We start from the raw sequence: 20,996 nt of genomic DNA on the forward strand, positions 1-20,996 counted from the left end.
TGTAGGAGGGAAGGTTGGTAACCGCATCCCGATTACGTCGTAGCCCTTATATACCTTTATAACAATCAATCTTTCAGCTTCGGTAGTTGGCAACGTGCCTGAGTGGTTAAAGGGTATGACTAGAAATCATATGGGTTCGCCCTCACAGGTTCGAATCCTGTCGTTGTCGGTTCATAAAGTTTTACATCGCTGCTGCCAGTAACTGCAAAAGTGTATTTTCCTTTTTTGCCGGAGCCGCGGCCCGCCGCATCCGAGGAGCTGCAGCGTGGTGGAAACCCGCGGCAGGGGCTACGGGGCAGCCCGGGGGCCTTCTGGAGGCTCATCTGGCCTTGGTTTCAACCTTCCCTCCTACAACCCTTGGTGGGGGGGTACCCTCAACCTTCCCTCCTACAACCCTCGGGGGGGTACCTTTGAGGTCGGCCTCCCAGGAACACCAGGATGTCATCATTGTGGAGGTCCTAATCGGGGGGCGCACATTCAGCATCGTAAACCTTTACAATGCCGGGACAGGTTCGGCTAGGACAGGGGAGGCGCTACGTCTCCTGACCAGCATGCAGCCAGGGCCGCGGTCGGTGGTAGTGGGCGACTTCAACCTCCACCACAGCGCCTGGGACCCCCGGAGCGACACCGACGACAACGACGCAGAGCTTCTGCTAGCCTGGATGGAAGAGCGAGCCCTCCTCCTTGGCAACGCGGAGGGTGAGCAAACCCACGAGTCCGGAAGCGTCATCGACCTCGCATTGCTGTCTTCGGCACTTTTTGTCACGGGCGCGAGCGTCGACCTCCGAGAGGAACTCACCTGCGGCAGCGACCATTTCCCGCTCCTGGTGACCCTTCCTCTGCACGGCCACGCGCCGGCCCCGGCTCCACCCGGCAGGTTCCTTATGGACAAGCTAGACAAGGAGAGGTTCGATACCGCGTGCAAGGCCGGCGCGACCCGCCTAGACTCCCTTGTCGCGGATTACCGCAGGGCAGGAAGCCAAGTCCCACAGGACAGGCACATAGACGAGTTTGCGCGACTCCTGCAAAACGTCATTCTGGACGCGCTAATTGCCTCGACCCCAAGGTCCGAAGGAAAAGCCAAAAGCTTTCCCTGGTGGAACGACGAATGTCGGGAAGCCAGCGCCGACCAGAGGGCAGCTCGGGCCCGCGTGAAGCACGCCGGCTCGCCCACGGAGGAACAGGAGGCTAGGGCCGTCCGCCGCGAAGCCAAAAAACGCCTGAGGTCTGCTCTCAGGAGTGCAGCCCGGGCCTTCTACGACGACCTCCTCGCCAACGTCGCGCGGTCCCGAGACATCTTCCGGATGGTCAAATGGAGGACGAAAGCGCCGAACCGGCACTCCCCTGCCCTGGCCCCGTCCGATGGCGCGGAAGCCACAGTGCAGGACACCACGGAGAAGATCGCCCTCCTTCGCAGGGTGCACATGCCTTCCGACCGCCCAGGCGACGTCGACCCGCCACACATCGCTCTAGATGAGCAAAGACGGACCCGCATCACCAACGGGGAGTTGGAGGCTGCGCTCCGAAGCCCGCGCAACACCGCACCGGGCCCAGACGGCCTGACCAACAACGTCTTGAAACTCGCGTGGCCTGTTTTACAGAGGCAGATCATGCATCTGTTCAACGCGAGCCTTTCCTGGGGCCACCACGCCGCCTCTTTCAAAGAAGCCAAGGTGATCGCCCTCGCCAAACCGAATAAGAAGGACCGTTCTTCGCCGCGGGCCTACCGACTGATCTCCCTCCTCCCGACTCTGGCCAAGTGCCTAGAGAGGATCATCGCCCGCCGGCTCTCTCACTGGGCGCTGGAAGCTGGTCACATCGGGGAGAACTACGCTGGCGCGGTCCCCGGACGCAGCGCGGAAGACATGTGCCTGCGTCTGGCACACTCTCTAGAGTTCTACGCCGACGGCAAGTCAGAATCCTCAGTGCTCACCTTTGACATAAAGGGGGCGTTCGATGCGGTTCAGCCCAACCGGATGGTGAAGAGATTGGTGAAGCTTGGTTGTCCCGCCGAGACTTGCCGCTGGGTGGCATCCTTCTTGTCCGGGCGCACGGCGTCGCTATCTCTCGACGGCGTGGCCGACCCTCTCCAGCCTACAGGCGGCAGCCTGCCCCAGGGCTCGCCCATATCCCCCATCCTGTTCATGCTGTATATGGCTCCGCTGTTCAGGATGAATCTCCCCAGCTCTCTCCGCGGATACGCCGACGATGGCTGCTTGGTCCACTCTAGCTTGTCCTTGGAGGAGAATTGCACCGCCCTTTCTCGCTCGTTGGAACTGGTGAACAGTTGGTGCACAGAGAACGGCATGGCGCTAGACCTCGCCAAGTCTGACCTCCTGCACGTGACGCGCAAGCGCCACGGCCTAAACCCGAGCGCGCGTCTCCCGGACGGTTCCACACTCCAACCGGTGGACCCTCGCGGGACTCTGCGCTGGCTGGGCGTGTTGTGGTCCCGCAACCTGTCGTTCCTGCCGCACATCCGCGACGTAGCCCAGAGGACGGCGCCCGTGATCCGAGGCATCCAGATCCTGTCCGGTTGTTGGAAGGGCGCGCCGATTAGGGGGGCTCTCACGGCCGTCCGCGCCTGCGTGGTCATGAAACTGACATACGCGGCGGCCACGTGGTGGCGCCCTGGCCCCTCGCCAACCAAGCCTTCCCGGGGCCTTCTCGGGGCTGCCCACATCCTGGACCGCACGGTCAGGAGGGGACTACGTGCAGCGCTGCCCTTATATTGCACGACGCCATGTGCGATCTTCAACCTGGCATCGGGGTTCCCCCCCATGAGCTGCGTCCTCGACCACCTCCTGGCCTCGGCCGGCATCAGGGCATCTCTAGCCCCGGCAAACCACCCCTTAGGGTTCGGAGACACCGATGGTGGCAAGCTGGGTACGCTCAAGAGGCTACTCCCGCACAGGATCGCCACGAGCCTCCCTGCTAGGTGCAAGGGAGTGCTCCCGACAACCCGCCCCCCGCTGCAAGGCGACAAGGAGGCCGCAGCCGCGGCCCACCAGCTACTAGTCCGCTCCTCGGACCCCTCAGATCTCTGGATCTATACGGATGGATCCAAGCTGAGGGATGACAAGGTCGGCGCCGGCTGGGTGGTCATTCAGGACGGCAGGACCCTGTCCACGGGCAACTGCCCTGCCCCGTTCCGCGCCGAAGTCCATGACGCCGAGGTGCTGGCCATCGCCAAGGCCCTGGCAGAGGTCGACTCATGGGAGAAGCCACAGTGCCGCAAGGTCTGGATCTGCTCCGACAATCTCGCCGCAGTGAACCGGCTCACGTCTCGCTACGCCAAGCCGGGCACCTCCGAGCAGTATCTGAGGCGCGCCCAGATGATCTGCGCAAGCTGGATCAGACCGCACCCAGAGCGGCCACGACCAAGGCCCTGGCCCGACGGCCCACCCGAGGTAGAGGCTATTTGGGTCCCGGGCCACTCCGACATCGCGGGCAATGAGCTCGCAGATGGGCAAGCAAAGCTAGGGGCCAGGACAAACACCTGGCTGGACGGCATGTCGCTCTCCTGGGCCCGCCACTATTTCCGCTCCCGTCTCGACTCTGCTTTCCGCGCCTGGTGGGCAGAGGAGGGACGCGCCATCAGACCCCATCTGCACCGCCCAGTTGAACCCCCCAAGAAGGCTTGGTCAAGTCTCCTTGACGAGACCGATCGCAAGCTCGCCCGCGCAGTGCTGACTGCTCTGTCCGGCCATGGCGACTTTGCGGCCTACCATCGCCGCTTCGAACATGTGGACGCCGTGCTCTCCTGCCCCCTTTGCGGATCGGAGACCGCCCCAGAACATGTTTGGGTCTGCCCCCGGAACCCACAGCGGGTGTCCCGCAGCTTCTTCCAGAAGTTGATAGGCACCAAGCGCGGGGCCACCTGGCTGGCCGCCAAGGCAGCTAAAGCACCCACTGTGCTGCTCGCCCACCGCCGTGCGAGGACTGAGGTGCACCCACAGGCCGCCGACCCTCCCGCTCGCTCCCCGTCGAGCCTACCACCGCCCGCCCCTCCACCTCCCAGTGCGGGGGCTCCCCCGGGCCTCTCGGCTTAGCGCGCGCGCTGCCACTCTCTTCTGTTTGCTCGTTCTCCCTTTCTCTCTCTACTTCCTGTCTTTCCTTTGTTACTTTTCTTTTGTCATGTTCTATCTTTCTTTTGGGTTTGGTCTTCTACAGGGTAAAGGCCGAGGCTTGGGGTCTTGTTTGGGGCCTTACAAGCGAAGGACAGCCATTGCGCTGGGCGGTCGGGGGACCCTCCGTCATTATACTTCGTGCTGTGGGGATTTTCTGTATGCATGATTCTGGGTTTTTGGTTCTTTAGCTTCTGTATGTATTTCTTGGTACTAGTTTTAGTCCCCTGTCGTATGTCGAGAATACCTCGCGAGTAGACAGGTAAAATAAAGACAATCAAATCAAATCTTTCGAGAGCCCCCAGGCCACGTCCGCTGATTGGCCTGTCGGCGAGAATTTTTCTCGTTTTCCCGCCCTTTAGCCGACGAGCGAATGTTGGTGGGGATGGTAGCTCCATAGTAGGGCTGGGCTAGTTTTGGTTTCACTTTTGGGGATGGTTTTGAGGAGGTTTGCTTTTTGCGTTGTGCTACAGCGCTGGGCTAGGATTCCGGACATGTTTGGGGCCACATAAGTGAAGGACAGCCTCTGTGCTGGGCGGGTGGACACACTTTAGTCATTACACTTTGTTCGGGGGGTTTCTGTATGCATGGTTTGGATTGTGGTTTCGGGTTCTGTATGTACTCTTTTTTGGTACTACTTGTAGTCCCCTGTCGTATGCTGAGAATACCTCGCGTGTAGACAGGTAAATAAAGACAATCAAATCAAATCAGGACTCCTCGATCCCACGGTCCGAAGCGACCTCCGTGCGCAAAATGAAATCTAGAATCTGACTTCCCGCCGGTACGTTGTGTCCTAGACAGGCTCCTTAATTCTGCCGGACTTTGGGCCACCCTCGCACTACCGAACAACCTGTTGTGGACAGGAGCCTCCGCTTGAAGCAGACTAGAAAAGCTTGCGAGGCTACTCCCGCACGAGCCGGCCACGTCTTTCCCGACCCCGTTCAAGGGCTCACACCCAGCAACCTGCTCCCTTCTCCAGGAAGACCAAGAATACTGCGGCTGCGGCGCACCAAGCTCTGGTTCGTTCCTCCCGTCCCTCAAGCCTCTAGATCTATGCCAATGGTTCTAAGTTAAGAGAAGGCATGATCGGTGCCGGGCGGGTGATCATTCAAGGTGGGAATGTCCTGCACATGGGCAGCTGGCTGGCCTGCTCTGTTTTGCGCCAAAGTTCACGACGCTGAGGTAATGGCCATTGCCAGAGCACGGGCGTGGTATGTCAGGTTGTTGTTCTTAGGGTTAAGGGTTTGGCTTTCTAGTAGTTGCGAGTCCCAGACCCCTGTCAAAGTAGAGAGGATAAATTAAACAACTCCCATCATCACTGTAATGTGGCAACTTTCCCTCTTACAATTCTCGGGCGGGGCATATCTTTGAGGTTGCCTCCCCCCCCCCACACTCCGGGAATCTTCTCAAGGCCTCACGATGACAGCAACACAACCCTGTCGTCCGCCGAGAATCTCTCGCGAGTAGACAGGCTGATAAAGACAATCAAATCAAGGCAGCAGCACAACCCGATGCTGCTGTCATTCTCATTCTTGTCTTTTCAACACGACAACGAACGAGATGGGAAGCCGAGTCCGCTTTCCCCCAACGTTGAGGGACTTCCTCGCCGTCAACTCGCCCCCTTTTCACGACACCCTCCCCGCGATCGTCGGCCCCTCATTGCCGCCACACACAACAACTCACGGAGCCACCCTCCCGACCAGGGACTGCCCTTTGAAGGTTTAGACAGCTTAGAACGTCCTATTTGTTTACTCTCTATCCACTTCGTTTACCGTGGCGCCGCATCGTTATGCCTCATCTATCGCGCACGCTGCGGTTACGCCAATCTTTTTACTTTCGTTGAGCCCCACCATCGCCAGACTTCTAGAGGCTCATCTGGTCTTGGTTTCTGCTTTCTTAAGAGCTCCAGGCCACGCCCGCTGATTGGCTTGTCTGCGAGAACTTTGCCTTTTCCTTTCCTCCCGTAATTTAGCCGAACGGCGAACGGTGGCTCCACTGTGCTGCACCGACGAGAGTCTCCTTGCCCGATGTGGAAGATTCAGACGTAAAAGATAAAACAACCCCGTCGTCGTTTTCCGACGACGAAGATCCAAGACATAAAGAATACAACACGCCCCTGTTTCCCAGTAATGGTCCCCTGTCGTATGTCGAGAATCCCTCGCGAGTAGACAGGTAAAATAAAGACTTTCACACTCACAGCCATCGACAACATTTTCCTCGATTTTCAGAGGGCACCTTCGACATTTTGACCAAGCTAACAGCTACCATTATTGGAAATTACTTTACTTTATTTTTGTCCCCGACAGGCCCTGTCATCCCTAAGATGATCGCGTCCGTTTACGCGCCCGCGCCCGCCGCGCCCGCGTCCGCGCCCGCGCCTCCGTCATTGACGTACGCGCAGGCTATCTCGCCCGCCAGCGACCCCTCCCCCGTGCCCACCAATGTCCCCTCCTCCGCGTCGTTCTCGCCGAACCTCGCCGGCCAGGCCCCTCAGGGGCTCCCCATTTCCGTCGCGACGCGTCGCGACGGGCGCAAAACGCGTCAGGAGCGAAGACGCGCCCCTCCCCCAGGAGGCTCCCTACGCCCCTATCTCGCTCCCGGTCGGGCGCCTCCAGGCCCTGGCAGACAAGATCCGCACCAAGCAGGATGCGGAAGCTGCCGCGAAAGATCGCTTGGCTAGCATTTCCATGACAATGGCCGACAACTGCCTGGCCGCAATGGCCCCGCAGGCCAGCGCGCACGCGTCGACGCACAAACTTCCAGACTTCCTGCAACAGGGTCTTCTAGACACCCTCCAGCACGCCATGACAGGCGCGCCCCAGCCTCCCCCCAACCGTGCCCCTCGTGACACGACCCCCTCCCCGGCGCCGCAACGCGAGCGCCCTGCCCCCCACCGACCCCGTTAGAGGCACCATCAGCCCGTAAACCCCCTGCTGCCGCTCCCGCAGCGTCCATCGAGTCCTCGGACAAGGAATCCTGGAGCACCGTCGCCCGCAAGGGCAGAAAAGCGTCTAAGGCCGCCCCCACCGACAACCGCCTTTTCGTGGTTGTACCAACCGACTCTCCCCTCCGGAAGCTTTCGCCGGCCTACATCGTAACGAAGGCCAACGCGGGCATACCCCGCGGTGAGGGCGCAGGCACCGCCACTGCCACCAAGACGGGCTTCGCCTTGACAGCCGTACGCGACGTCGGAAAATTCCTCAGCCACGCTGAGCGCATCCGCGCCAACCTGACCGCGGAGAAGGTCCATAAGAGGGACGCTTGGTCCAAGTACATCGTACACGGCCTGCCCACCTCGATCACAGTCGAGGACCCCAAGACCCCTAGCGCCGTGATACCCCACCGGGTCACCCTGGATGACGTCACGCCGTCTCCATTAGCAAAATACTCTATCGAATGCACGACTCTAGCCTAAAACTTTAGTACCATCATCAAGTCTCATTCTCGGATGACCTCCAACTCGCCAGCCGGCATCGGGGGAAAATAGATCAATATAAAAGGAGCAGAGATATCGGTGCTGGGAGGAAAGAACTTTCTATTTTAGAATTGATCTTTTCTGCTTATCGTCTTACTTTCATATTCGTTTTCATAAATATAAACATCCTATTTAAGCAACTCCGCATGAGCGGAGAAAGGTTATTCCCAGATCAGGCGATCTGAAGTTCGCCATCTTAAACATGAGATCCCAAGGACTAACATATGACTTTGAAGTCACGTGAGTTAATGATGCGACCTATGGCATCGGACAATAGTTAGACGGCGGTAGTTCCCTTCCAACAATTTCTATTATTCGTATATATTCTCAGGTTATGAGCCCTCATTGAAGCTTCCACTACGACATGAGCCACCCTCCCCACAGACCACAACTCCAGATTGAATACCCGGTAGACCCAGACCGTTACGCCCTCGTCCCGGTAAACAACAAAGAACGCTCCCCAGACCTGGACTCCAACGAGTCTTCAGAATACGGACGCCCCCAGATCCGGTACGATCACACCAGAGGACTACTTCCCGCCCTCTCCCACCATCCCTATCCCGCAGTACAGGTACGAGACCGAACGTCCTCGTCCTCCTCCTAAGCGTCTTGAGTACAACGAGACTTGGCACAAGTACCGCAGTCCCACAGTCGAACCAGCCAGTGACGGAGACACTCCTCTCCCGGACGCCCGCCCCATCTCTCCAGACTCCATGAACTCTAGCCGGAGCCCTCCCCAGGTCTACCAGCCAGCCCAGCAAACCGTTACCACGACGAACGACCAGCTTCGGGAGCTGCTCGCCTCCATGACCCCGAGCAGGGACCAGACCCAACAAGTCCCTCCGCCTTGGGTTCCTCCCATAGGTCAACCCCCCCAGCATGGGCAATGGCAACAACAGCTGCCGCTCGGCCCCAGTGTGTACCAGGCGGGCGCGGTCAAGTCCGAGCCCATGATCACCAGCCCCGAGCAGCAAGCCGTCAATCAATACGCTGCCACTATCATGATGCGAGACATGCCTCACTGGAGCATGTTAAACTCTCCCGCCGAAGCCGGCAAGCTGGCCACGGACATGCAGTGGCCGGATGGAACACCAAGTTCTGCGGGTCTCTCCTCGAGCTTGACCTCAACCTGCAGGCACTGGACCACTGCCGGCCCAGCATTCAGGCGCGAATCGCAAGCGCCATCAAAGATCATTGCGCCGACCAGGCACGGAGCGCCATCCACGGCCTCACGTCCCTGACGCACATGTACAGAGTACTGTCTGACAAGTTTGCCAGAAGCATCGGCAGACAACTGAACACGCTGGTGACGGCGCTGATCAGCATCGACTTCGAGCCTCGAGAGACGCTCGATATGCTAGTCTCGCGGTGCGAAACCCTGGCCACGCAGGCACACGCTGTCGGTCTGCCACTAAGCGACACGGCTTCTATTGCGGCGCTCATCCGTGCGGTCGCGCGTGCTTACCCGGCCCTGCACTTCAACATGCAGACCTGCTATACACAGTCCGAGCCGTTCAGGTGGCTCACCGGATACCTACGTGCAGAGGCACAAGGGCCACTCTACAGCAGCCCCATCAACGACAAGCGGCAGAGGCGCAACCCGACACAGCCAAGATTATACCCGGAGCAAATAGACTTTGTCAATCGGGACCATCCAGACGCGCGGTGCAGCTACTGCCGGCTAAAGGGCCACTACACTAACGAATGCCCTAACACCCCGCAGGCACGCGCAAGAGATCGGGCCCCCTGCCACTCGCCAAAGACAAGCCGCCCGCCCCGCCAACCATGCTGTCCACGCCATTGGTCATCAGAACGACATGCCAAGCGACCCCAACCCCACCAATGGTTCGTCCCCCCGTCCTAGTTTTTAAGAAACACACACTGACAAGCGATAAGATAAGCGGGAAGCAACGCCGTTCGCGCTGGACACGGCGGCAACCATGCATTGTGTGAGGGATAGGGAGTCGTTTGTAGAAGGGTCAATAAAGAAGGTCAACATTCCAGTCAACACAGCAGCAGGTCTTACCGTAGCAAGTGAGATGGGTGACGTTACACACCCCAATGCCAAATTAAACATGAAAGATGTATTGCACCTACCGCGCCTCCACGCCAACATCATAAGCGCCCGGGTTCTCCAGCAATTGGGACACAACTTGTGCTGTGGCAGAATCCTAGACCACAGCGGCCAGCCCATCGCCACCTACGACAAGGACTTCATGATTGACGACACCATCAACCCCGACACTATGCATCAAGAGCCGACACCGGACCTCAGAGAGACACCAGACGGTGGCGACAGCCCCCTCCCCGGACCGCCAGCCGCAGAAACAGACCAGCCTATCGTTGTAGCCGCGTTGAGGCACATACGGAAGACGGTAATCACTCACGGCCGACTCCTCCACGCCCACCACCACGCTCTCGCCCATACTGTCAAGAAAATGCAAGACGCAGTTGTCGACAAGCCCATTGACCTCCATGCCAAGAACATACGCTGCCACTGCTGCGATCAGTCCAAGGCCACTCTCATGCGTCCCCTCTCAGAACGCCCGCCAACCACATTGCCCATGCAGACCCTCCACACCGATGTCGCCAACATAGGATGGTCGTCTAGAAACGACAACCGATTATTCTGGGTTCTCGTGGATGAACACACACGGGAATGAAAGCCGCTGGCGTGATACCCAAAATGTCCAAATCCGCAGGCGCTGATATCATCTCCCAAATCAAACGATGGATGAACGAAACAGGCCTGAAGACGAAAACTTTGATAAGCGACAACGGGACCGACGTGGGTACAGCGCAGCTCCGCAGGTTCTGCGCCAGCGAGGGCATAAAACACGCCACCAGCCCTACATACCGGCTAGCTCACAACGGCGTAGTAGAGAGAGCCGTCAAGGAGATCATAGCCCGCACGAGGGTGTTGGTAACACAGACACCAGAGCTAGCCGACTTCTGACACGTCTTCATCCACCCAATGGTCGACATTCTCAACCACATATCCGACCACTCCCGCCGAGCTCCACTCGCCATGTGGAACGAGATCCTGGGCAAAGAAGGCAAAATCGACATAAGCCACTTTCGAATCATAGGGTCGAGGGTGACGTTTGCGGTCACACCCGAAGAGGCAAGAAAGATGTTGCGGGGCAAGACTGACACTCGTGGCCTCGAAGGCCTGTTGTTAGGACACGACGGTACGAAGCTCTACCACGTATGGGTCCCGAGCATGAACGGGCTGAAAAGGTCTGCCAGCATCCTTATTCATGAGACCATTCCTGACCCCAACCAGTTAGAATTCACCACCAGACCGAACGGGGTATTCCGGAAGCCAGAGACCATCACAGTCACAACCACACCACCCAAGTCAGCAGAGGAAGTGGCGGCCATCCACGCCAACACACCATTACACCCCAAGCAGGCGGTCAGGATGGAGCCCGAATGGCAGAACTCGATGGACAAGGAGCTAGATACCATCTTTAGCCGCAGGATATTTGAGTGGACGGACCTCCCCCAGGGCAAAAGAGCGATAGGGATCAAATGGGCATATGGCATCAAAACGGACCGTGACGGCAACGAGACAAGGAAGACGTCACGCCTAACTGTACGCGGTGACCAGCAGACCGAGGGCATCGACTACGATGAGACGTTTGCCTCCACCGGGCGCCCGGACTCCTGGCGAGTAATGCTTGCCCTAGCGCGAAGGGATGGACATGAGGTTCGGCAGATGAATGTGGTCGCCGCATACCTCTACGGCGTTCTCATCGAGGACGTCTATCTGAAGCCCGACCACGTGGTGCGCGACTACATGTCGCGCCACCCCGACACAGCGACGGCGCAGGGCTACACCGACGACAAGTATATCAGGCTCACTCGCTCGCTGTACGGCCTCAAGCAATCGGGGCGTTGTTGGCAAGAACACCTCCGCGGCATACTCACATCAATGGGTTTCAAGCCGACCAGGTCTGACCCAGCCGTCTATACAAACTCTAACGTGAAGGTTTACACGCATGTCGATGACTTCATCTACACGGCAGCGTCAGCGCGCAAACTGGACAAGTTCGAACGGGATCTTGAAGGTCACATCAAGATCGAGCCCACCCCGCACCCCAACTGGCTATTGGGAGTCCGTTTGGGCATCGGCGCGGACGTCACTACATTGGACCAATAGGCTCTCGCCAATTACACAGCTGACACTTCGACATAGTCTATAAATATCCTATTCAAGCAACTCCGCTATTTCTATTATTCCTACACGTTCTCCCGCCCACATCGCGTTCCACGACGGCCTCGTGGCCCCTTTGGCGGTCTCTTGCCGCATCGCGACGTTCGGTGAGCCCCGCATGGTCTCCCCGGACAACACCCCGGGTATCCCTGTGCTGCTGTTCACACATTCCCTTTTAGTTGTATATCGGGATTCTCTTGCCAGTAGACAGACTAATAAATACTTTGAATAAGCCCTTGTATACGAAGCCTAGGTTCTGCCATCTACTTTGGCTTTGTGAATTTGGTACTAGAACTTACATGCTGAGCATCCCTTGCCAGTACACAAATAATCATCAAAAATTTCTTCATCGTTTTCCTACAAAGCTTTAGATTGTCCAAACACAAACATAATCCAACTCCATGACCCAGGAATCTTGCCGTTAGCAACAACCAACGACAATCCATTTGTCGTACACCTCCATATCGTGATCTCGTCTTCAACAAAATCATAACTCATAACCAGATATCCAAAAGCATCATGCAAGCTCCGCCTGCCACATATAAGCAAAACCAGAGATGATCCAACTTATCAGCAAAATAGCCCCAAAACATATAGAAAAAGAAATCCCAAAAAAAAAAAAAAAAACCAAAACATGACAAATATAGCAGACGTCACCACCAGGTGTACCACGAGCGCCAACAGATACGTCACCAAGAGACGGTCAGCCCCGGGAGAATGCCTCATGGTCCTTCTTGCCGCGTACGGTTCTGCCCTTTTTACTCAGGGCCGCCAAGTGCTACTCTCATGCTCGGCTGCCGCCTTCAGAGCCACTGCGCGCGGACGCGGACGACGACGACGACGTGTGCGTTTGAGACATTTCAGACGTGTGGCGATGGCGCGTGCTGTGGACGAAGCGCCAGATTCCAAAGCCGATTGCTACCAGCAGGATGAAGAGGATGATGACAATGACAGCGATGGCATCATTGGGCTTCATGGTGGACGACAGGCACGGTGTGCAGAGCGGGAGGCAGTATTCCGGGAGTGCGAGGCGAATAGCGGTCGCGCTGGAAGTGAGTGCGCGTTGCTAAAAGCCGGAAGGTGTTTCGGGAGTATCTGTCAACTAAGCGGTCAGCACTTTGCGTCTATGCGGCATTCCACGGCAGGCCTTTGCCGGCGCATTCCAACAGCCCACGTACCTGGAGTAGACAGCAAGGGGTGGGACAAGAAGATATCAAGCAAACAGATCAAAAAGACGTCACGACAGTCCAGAGGACAAAAGGCGAAGGGAGGTACAGAGAAGATGCAAATTCCAAAGAAAGCCGCAGATGGAAAGAAACGAAGAAGACGGCCAAGTACGCATACATAAGGAAACCAGAAAGTCCTCGTCGCACCTGGAAAAGCGCATCAGTGCATCACAGCGCCATGCACTCTTTTTTTTTCCCGCCTTCTTGCAGCCAAAGAACCCTCGTTGCCCCGCCACCCACTTGGACGTCCGTCAATAAAAAGTCCAGAGGTTGGGCGGCAACGCGTCGGCCAATCGCCACGCGCCAGTGCCAGCAGAGCCCGCTTATTTCCGTCTGCTGCGCAAATGGCCAGGGGTTTAATAGGATGCTGGTCTTGGGTTTCAGGGTGATTTTGGCTGTGTTCCCCTTGCAGAAAGGGCATCGCGTGGTTCTTTTTTTTTACAAGATATCAGGGGCAGTTTTTTTTTTCTCTCTCCCCATAGCTATGGGTTGACTCCTATTACGGCTTTTCTGCTCCTTCTCCAGCGCGGTGGCTCGTCTGCGGATGGGGCGGCATACTTGTCAACCTCTGGACACGAACTGACAAGGGAAGAAAAAAAAAAAGCGGGAGACTGGTAAGTCTGCAGGGGCCATCATACCACCACTTAGCAAAAAAGAAATGCATGAATGCACGCAATGCAAAAAAAAAAATATTATTACTTTACACCGCAACATCTGGAGAAAAAACAAGAACGCCGTTTTTCTCGATTTTTTTTTCAGCGAAATTCGTCGAGGCTTTCAAAAAAAAAATTAATAAAATAAAAAATAACAACAACAACAACAAAGGTCATTTTCTTTTATAAGAAAAGGAACACACAAAAAGCTTCTGGGAAACAAAAGAATATGTATTGGGGTGAACCGGGATCGAACCGGTGACCTTTAGATAACTCTCGGATGAGATGGGCCGAAGTTTGACAGCTTCAGTCTAACGCGCTCCCAACTGCGCCACCGCCCCTTTCTTGTTGTTGTTGTTGTTGTTGTTGTTGTTCCATTTATACTCTTCCTAAACTATGGCGCTTGGATTTTTGAGTCCGGAGCAGTTGCGCTCTACAGAGACACGGGTCCGAGTTTTCTGGCGTCGGTTTACCTTCATCCACCTCCCGTATCTATTCTGGGTCCGGCTATACCCTCACGGGTCCCATAGGACTCCATCTGTAGATACCCCCTGTACGTCGATCCGAATCAGACAAAAGAAAAGAAAAACACTCAAACAAACAAAAGGAAAGAGAAAACGGCACTCATCAGATTTAGTCCTTTGTCCCCTTGATGAGGGCCACCGCCAGAGTTCTTCTGCCAGTTATGCTTCTCAGCAGCTTCTGGACAAAGGGTGCGCTCCAGGGGCGTGGCTTCTTCCTGCAGGTCCACTGGTGGGATATATCCTTGTCTCTTCCACACGCATCGCATGCGATGACGGCGTCTTCCTTTCTTGTTGATGATAATCTTTATATTATCACTTATAAGCGTCACAAAATCCCGTCAAAAAGAAAAAAAAGCCGCCCTTGATCTCGTCGTACTGCTATGATATTGACCTAGTTATCCTATTCGGAAACTTATCTACCTCTTCCCAACAACCGAGTAACCACTCGATTCACTGTAGAACGTGTAGCTCAACGCTGTAGTATGCCTAGTTCCCCTTGTGTTACTTGAATTTGAATCGTCACTTGTGCCCTTGTTGTATATCACAATACTAACCCTAAGAATTCGCAACATTGACATGACTACAACTGTGACATTCACTACACTACAAATTTCATACTCCAAATACCTCTGATATCGTGATAACCGCGAGTTGTCATATGCTTACAATAAATCTCAGAGATAGCCATCGCAAGGTTCTCCCATAGGACCCAGTCAACGATAGGAAATGGCCAAGATACTTCATTCTTTCACTATTATCACCATTAACACAGTAGACGCATGGATAAGTGGATAGCTACAGCGCCATGTTGTTGTGCACGTCCCTTGGAAGTAGTATGCGCAGTTCTCAGCCATCTCTGATCAGTTCTGTTGGTCAACACCGGAAATGTTTTGAACGCCATCTCGAGTGTCACTTCACGTCACATCCATATCGAAATAATACTCTATGCTGCTGCGCCTTGATATCATATTATGGCTTTGGGCCATCCAATGCCGTGGGCTATTTCACCCTTTGAAGTCGGCTTCTGTGAGATTATCCCATTCTACTACAACAGTTCCACCACCTTGATTAGCCACCAGTAGTTCCATAGGCGGATTCATCGTCGGGACTGCATTCTTTGGCTTGTTCTTTGAGCCTACTGATCTCCCTCTCTTACGACGAGGCTGCTCAAGTTCTTTGGGTGCCATATGGCGGAATAGATCCCTTTGTAGACTTGGCCCAATCGGCTGCTGTGGTTCTTGGTAGACTGGATTTTCGATGAGTGGATTAGAATATGGCTCCTGAGGAAGTGTCTGAAGTCTATTTTCTGGTCCTATATTCGGAGACTGCATCAGGTTCATAGTGCTAAACTTCTTCCTTCGTAGACTTTGCTGGAGATTTCTGATTTGCTTCTCTGTGACGACAGCATTTGGATTATTTTGGAGAAGTCGCTTGATAATATCTTTAGGGCGCATATCAGGATCCTTTGAGAGGGTTTCGATAAGATTTTTTTGTTCATCGTTAAAGCGGCTGTGGGCGTAGTGATCAGAGAGATCGAAGGATGGATCATGGTTATGTTCGCGGCGTTCGTGGTTTTTGGTATACCGAAACGTCCATTTCCAGTTGTTTTTCTGAGTAGCCTGGACAACTCCCATCCAAGGGCAGTCCAGTTTCTTTGTCTTTCTCGAGCGGATGCCAGCGGACCTAGAAGGACGACTCCGGCCACGGTCGCAGTGAATTTGTATGTAGGTTGGCTCGCCCAAGCGATAGTTGCTGGCTTTTTCTCGAATGATTCCAAAGCCATGGGCTTTTCCAAAAGCATTAACCTCTCTGACAACCTCTTCCGCCGTCTCTGCGGGCACACGGACTCCATCAACAAGGATACCGCCCTCCGGAGGGTTAGGAATCGACCGTAAACTTTGGACAAGTCCGCCACCGACGTCGACTCGTTCACTCTCGCTCTCCATGAGCACTAGATTGGATTTGGTAACGATTTGGGCCATCGCGGGTGTGTTCCTAGTTTCCATTGTCGCCGATGTTGATGTATAAACTTGAATTAGTCAACTAGTAAGTCCTTGACGAAACTAGCAAGGGAGAAACAAAAACAAGTCAGAATCATTTGACAGGCGAGAATTACGAGATGCCTCCAGGGCTATTCCACCTTGTAGGATTTGATTGGCCAAACGTCAAAACCATGTCTCCACTTTTGTACAACATGTCTGGTTGATTGATTAGACTTCATCCATGTCTTCCATGAATGCCAGCACAAAAAGAAAACTGACATCATGTCGAGAGTTTTGCAACTTTTGTCGCCGTTTTCTGCACAAATTTGTCAAACGCAAACAGTTACTGGACAAAAAAATGGAAAAAAATGCAAAAGTGAGCACGATCATCAACACAACATGACAAGACTGGGACTCGAACCCAGGCGGATTTCTCCATCAGGAAACTTGCGTTAAGGAACGACCTTAACCTGACGCCATAACCAACTCGGCCATCTTGCCAGTATATTTGTGGTGAGATGAAGTGATAATATGAATTATGGCTTGTGGCTCGCCTTGTTTTTTTTTTCCGGTAGACGTAAAAGAAAAAATAAACAAATAATTCTTTTTTTCCAAGCCGCCACAGAGCTCAAGACGTGGTGGGGGGCGCAGAACGGGCCTTCCCATATAGACAAGCCAGAGCCCGTCGAACCCTGAAAGTTCAAGGACTACAGGGAACACGACCGACTCGATATTGGCACATTGATGGCAGCAATTTCTGGACACGGCGACTTTGCCACGTACAACCAGAAGTTCGAGCACACCGGGGCCGCTCACGGTTGTCCGAGATGTGGACAGGAGAAGACCCCATGGCACCCGTGGACGTGTGACTCGATCCCACAGAGGCTACGGCTGACGGAGAGACTCGTTAAAAAGCTTCTCCCTACAGTCAAAGGAAGCAAGCAGCTCCTCAAGAAGTTGAAGAGGGTGAGAGAGGAATGACCAGCTGCGATGGCGTTTGGCGTGGTGTGTTTTTTGTACTACTGTTTTGTCTTTGGGTGCTTTCTTTCGTGTATTACTTGCTTCTTTTTCTTGTTCTGTTTTCTGATTCCTTTTTTTTTTTTCTTTTTTCATTATCACAGTCTTCATGTATCCCCCCTGATGTATCCCGCGCCAGGAGGTGCTTATCACCACAGGGAAATCCCGAGTCGGCGTCTACAGTTTCTTCGGAGCTGGGAGACTACGGTCACCAAGGCAGTCTGAATCGGAGGATCCCGGCAGCCGGTTATGCCGCTGCCAGGTTGCCAGGACCTGCCTGGTCATCTTACGAGTGTTTGACGAACACTCCGAATGATGTAAAATAGATGAAATGAATGAAAAAAAAAGCTCATAGCGTACGGAGTGTGGACCACTGGTTCTTCGAGGCTTGGGAATAGTGAGCCATCCAGAACACACTTAGAATATGCGGATGCTGATGTGGTGACGGTCATCGAGGACGACGTCGCTATTGAGAACGAGGTTACCGAAACCGAAGATACGATCATTGTCACAATGGAGCAGAGAGTAGTCAAGAACCCCAAAGAAAAAATTGATAGTATCCAAGGCGTGACAAATTCCAACCCCCCCAGCAGAGAAAACGAAAAATGCGGAGGGACGGTCACCGAGAAGGGTAAAAACCTCGACATGGCCCGCAAGTATATCGCAGAGGAAATGAAGGTAATGGAACTGAGGGGAGAGGCATGCCTCTGGCTTGCTGGAGAGATGAGCGAGATGTGCAACTATGTCATGGCCATGGCCAAATGCGACCCGAACGTGCAAAAACCGACTTAAAACTGACATGCCGGCCCTTGCTTTTGCCAGACTCAACTCTATTGACACTGAGATAGCTACCAGGTTCAAGCATGACGGCTGCCATGTCGCCTCCGATCGCCAGAATAGCACTACCCAGACAGGCAACGCTGATAACACTCAATCGCGCTCCTTCAGCAATGTCTTACGGACTGGCTTTTGCCTTGCCAGCCACCACGAACACCCGGAGAGCGATGGCACATCTTGGATGAAAAGCATAGACTGTGGGAGCCGTAGTACAATCCAGCGGTCACTAACGTTGCTGTAAGCGTTGAGAAGTTGTCAATTTGCAAAACGCCGCCTGTGGTGAGAATGTAAGGTGGCACTTGTCTGCATATGTTTCAAGACAATGCAAGACAATCGTACCGTTTTGAATTCGACAGTTCTGGGGCAAGTATTCGTAGCAATTATACATCTACTCTCTCTCCCCTATCCCATTCCATTCCATTCTACTGTCACTTATTGATCATTCATGGGCCCATCGTTCCGCTTGATTGTGGTTCTGGTAGAGTGATTCTCATGTGATTTGGGGGTCTGACCATTTTTACAATAGATTGACTACTAATTTTTTAGTTATTTGTAGACGTGATAGTGGTCATATGAGCATTCGTGCATTTAAAGCTGCTTCAGTGTTACACACATCTGAATTGGGCCCAGAGACAACCCGCATATTAGAGTGCGCATAACTACCTAATCGTTATTGTCTACATGGGAACAAGTGAGATGTACCCGGTATAAGTCAGCTCCCTGTGCCTGGGGCTTTGCGAGGAATCCTTGGACAGACAGCGGGATGAAAGGGCTCCTTGCGGCCTCTTCACCAGACCTTAAATGGTGGCCAGACTTGTTGAAGTCTTTGCAAGTTGGCAACCGTCCCATCAGGGGGGCTAAAGTCTGGTCCCTTCTGGAATATGAGGTCATATCACAGCAAACTGCCAACAGGCAGACGCTCAAAAATAAGCGGCATCACGTAATTCCAATATATTTATATTGTCAATCCATTGCGTGGTCTGGCTTCTGATGTGCCATAATGTCAAGTTTCGTCGTATAAACAGGCCAGGCAACACCACTTTGTCAATGGCATTGACACGCAAACTTCAGGTTAACTCCAGCCAAGCTCAACGCCACCATCCAATCAAACACTCCAAGGTGCTTGGCGCAAGGATGCGTAGTGGCAATATTCACTCTCGCTCTCTCGTCCCCCTTTGCCATGCGATCAAATACTTGTAACGTCCAAGCTTCTGTATTGTCTCTACCGTGCCACCACACCATGGACTCCGAGCAGCAGCCCGACCAGCTTTCTCCGCGCACCAAGTTCCACCGGTCGATTGACGCCTTTGTCTCGCGTGTCACCAGTAGCATTGTCGCGACAAAACTGCATGAATGGTGGCTGCGCATCGAGCCGCAGCTCCACGCGCTGGGCCAGAGGCTCGACGTGCTCGAACGCAAACTGAATGAGATGCAGGTCTGGACCACCAGGATGGAGCAAAGAAGAGCTGCGAGCACTAGTGCCAACACTAGCGGCGGCATGGCAACCGAGATTGCTAGATACACGTGAGTAAGCACCTACAACCCCACGTGTTTTCCCACATTGTCCTTGGTCAGACGTGACGACTGCTTTGAAGAGCCTGTGGCAGTGATAAAAGAGATGGGTTAAAAATAACACCCTTTTCATCTCCTGACCGCTAACGCCCCCCAGAGACTTGAACCGGGTCTTGCAATCATTCAACTCGCGGAAGCTTTTCGACTTGAGCAAGTCAAGTCATGAAAAGGTCTTCTTTCCGCTCATAAATCCCATCACCGGAGCGACCATCCCGCATTTTCCCACCACCGACGAAGAGATCGCCGATCTATCCCGTGAGTTGGTTCGATTCTTTGCATTGCCCAAGAAAGGATAAGGGGAGCATGAAGCAAGTGCCGCTCGACAAGATCAAACTAGCATGGGTCTACCTCCCTCCCCCTCCCTCTTCTTTTCTCTTCTCCTGGGCCTACGACGTCTTCAAGCCTTCAGGACTGACTTCTACTGAACAGACGACGAAAAGATGCACATCTTTAGAACACTCGGCTTCGAAGTCTTGCCGAAACCACAGGAGGCGCGGTCACTGATGTTTAAGATTGTCGTCGGCTTCGAGACGTTGCCAGATATCTAGACGCGTTGTTGAACTCGTGTACATGGAGACGACGACATCCTCGTACAGCAGAAAAGGGAGTCGACAGGAGTAAAAGAAAAAAAAAGAGAAAACTACCAAAGCTAAACGTCTTGGCGCGGCTCTGGAAGATCGAGTTGATGGTGCGGCATTCAGGATATCGGACAGGGGCACCCAGACAATTCTATAAGGGTTATCACAGCAAGGATCTTCAACAAATAACCCTAATAACACGCCCGGTTAGCTCAATCGGTAGAGCGTGAGACTCTTAATCTCAAGGTTGCGGGTTCGACCCCCGCATTGGGCTCAATTCCCAGTGCTTCAGCTTGGCTGAAAACATCGAACCTCCTTAGGGACAAGTTTTTTTTTTCTTTCTTTTTCGTGATTCAACAGTTGTTTCCTTTGCTTCCAGCGGTGGATGCATCATCTGCCACTCTTTTTTTTTTTTTTTTTTTTTTTTTTTCTCTCTGCTCCCCAAGTTGCCCAGAGGAAGCTAATGCTAATCTCCCGCTATGACCCTCTTGCTTGAATGTGTGAAGCTGAAGTCTTGTTATCGCCGGCCCCGATGCTCTGCTTGCTTGCTTGTTTGCTGGAGCATAAACCAGCCAGCCAGTATGAAACAACAACAAGCAGTGGAAATCGAGGGGGAGTACGTACGACTAACTACTAGGAGTAGCATTGAGATCAAAACCTCACAGCCTGGAGACTTCAAGAGAGACAGACAAAGCCTGCCCTGGCGTCAGGGGCTCTTCGACATGGGAGGGACGCGCTATATTTGGCAGACCAGGGCAGATGGAGGCGTATCGGGGATTTAGCGCA

General features: G+C 54.0%; 5 protein-coding genes across 5 annotated transcripts; all 5 read left to right on the plus strand.

The window, feature by feature from the left end:
- Window positions 1-551: 551 nt before the first annotated feature.
- On the plus strand, window positions 552-4,052 carry BROUX77_006478 (uncharacterized protein; the record flags this gene model as incomplete). Its single annotated transcript, XM_073751467.1, has 1 exon — window positions 552-4,052. The coding sequence occupies one exon, from the start codon at window positions 552-554 to the stop codon at window positions 4,050-4,052; it is 3,501 nt and encodes a 1,166-aa protein (XP_073603547.1).
- A 2,516-nt stretch (window positions 4,053-6,568) lies between these two features.
- Window positions 6,569-7,542, plus strand: BROUX77_006479 (uncharacterized protein; the record flags this gene model as incomplete). Its single annotated transcript, XM_073751468.1, has 2 exons — window positions 6,569-7,028; window positions 7,076-7,542. 2 exons carry the CDS (start codon window positions 6,569-6,571, stop codon window positions 7,540-7,542), a joined length of 927 nt encoding a protein of 308 aa, XP_073603548.1.
- A 262-nt stretch (window positions 7,543-7,804) lies between these two features.
- On the plus strand, window positions 7,805-10,265 carry BROUX77_006480 (uncharacterized protein; the record flags this gene model as incomplete). Its single annotated transcript, XM_073751469.1, has 6 exons — window positions 7,805-7,842; window positions 7,987-8,112; window positions 8,174-8,677; window positions 8,761-9,267; window positions 9,326-9,447; window positions 9,634-10,265. 6 exons carry the CDS (start codon window positions 7,805-7,807, stop codon window positions 10,263-10,265), a joined length of 1,929 nt encoding a protein of 642 aa, XP_073603549.1.
- Window positions 10,266-10,576: 311 nt separating this feature from the next.
- BROUX77_006481 (uncharacterized protein) lies at window positions 10,577-11,767 on the plus strand (the record flags this gene model as incomplete). The annotated part of the gene is made up of 1 exon (XM_073751470.1): window positions 10,577-11,767. The coding sequence occupies one exon, from the start codon at window positions 10,577-10,579 to the stop codon at window positions 11,765-11,767; it is 1,191 nt and encodes a 396-aa protein (XP_073603550.1).
- A 7,533-nt stretch (window positions 11,768-19,300) lies between these two features.
- On the plus strand, window positions 19,301-20,180 carry BROUX77_006482 (uncharacterized protein; the record flags this gene model as incomplete). Its single annotated transcript, XM_073751471.1, has 3 exons — window positions 19,301-19,584; window positions 19,730-19,887; window positions 20,062-20,180. The coding sequence occupies 3 exons, from the start codon at window positions 19,301-19,303 to the stop codon at window positions 20,178-20,180; spliced, it is 561 nt and encodes a 186-aa protein (XP_073603551.1).
- Between the last annotated feature and the right edge of the window lie 816 nt (window positions 20,181-20,996).

The sequence above is a fragment of the Berkeleyomyces rouxiae genome, assembly GCF_048999995.1.
Source record: "Berkeleyomyces rouxiae strain 22BRR77 chromosome Unknown BrBRR77_ptg000008l, whole genome shotgun sequence".
Taxonomy (NCBI): domain Eukaryota; kingdom Fungi; phylum Ascomycota; class Sordariomycetes; order Microascales; family Ceratocystidaceae; genus Berkeleyomyces; species Berkeleyomyces rouxiae.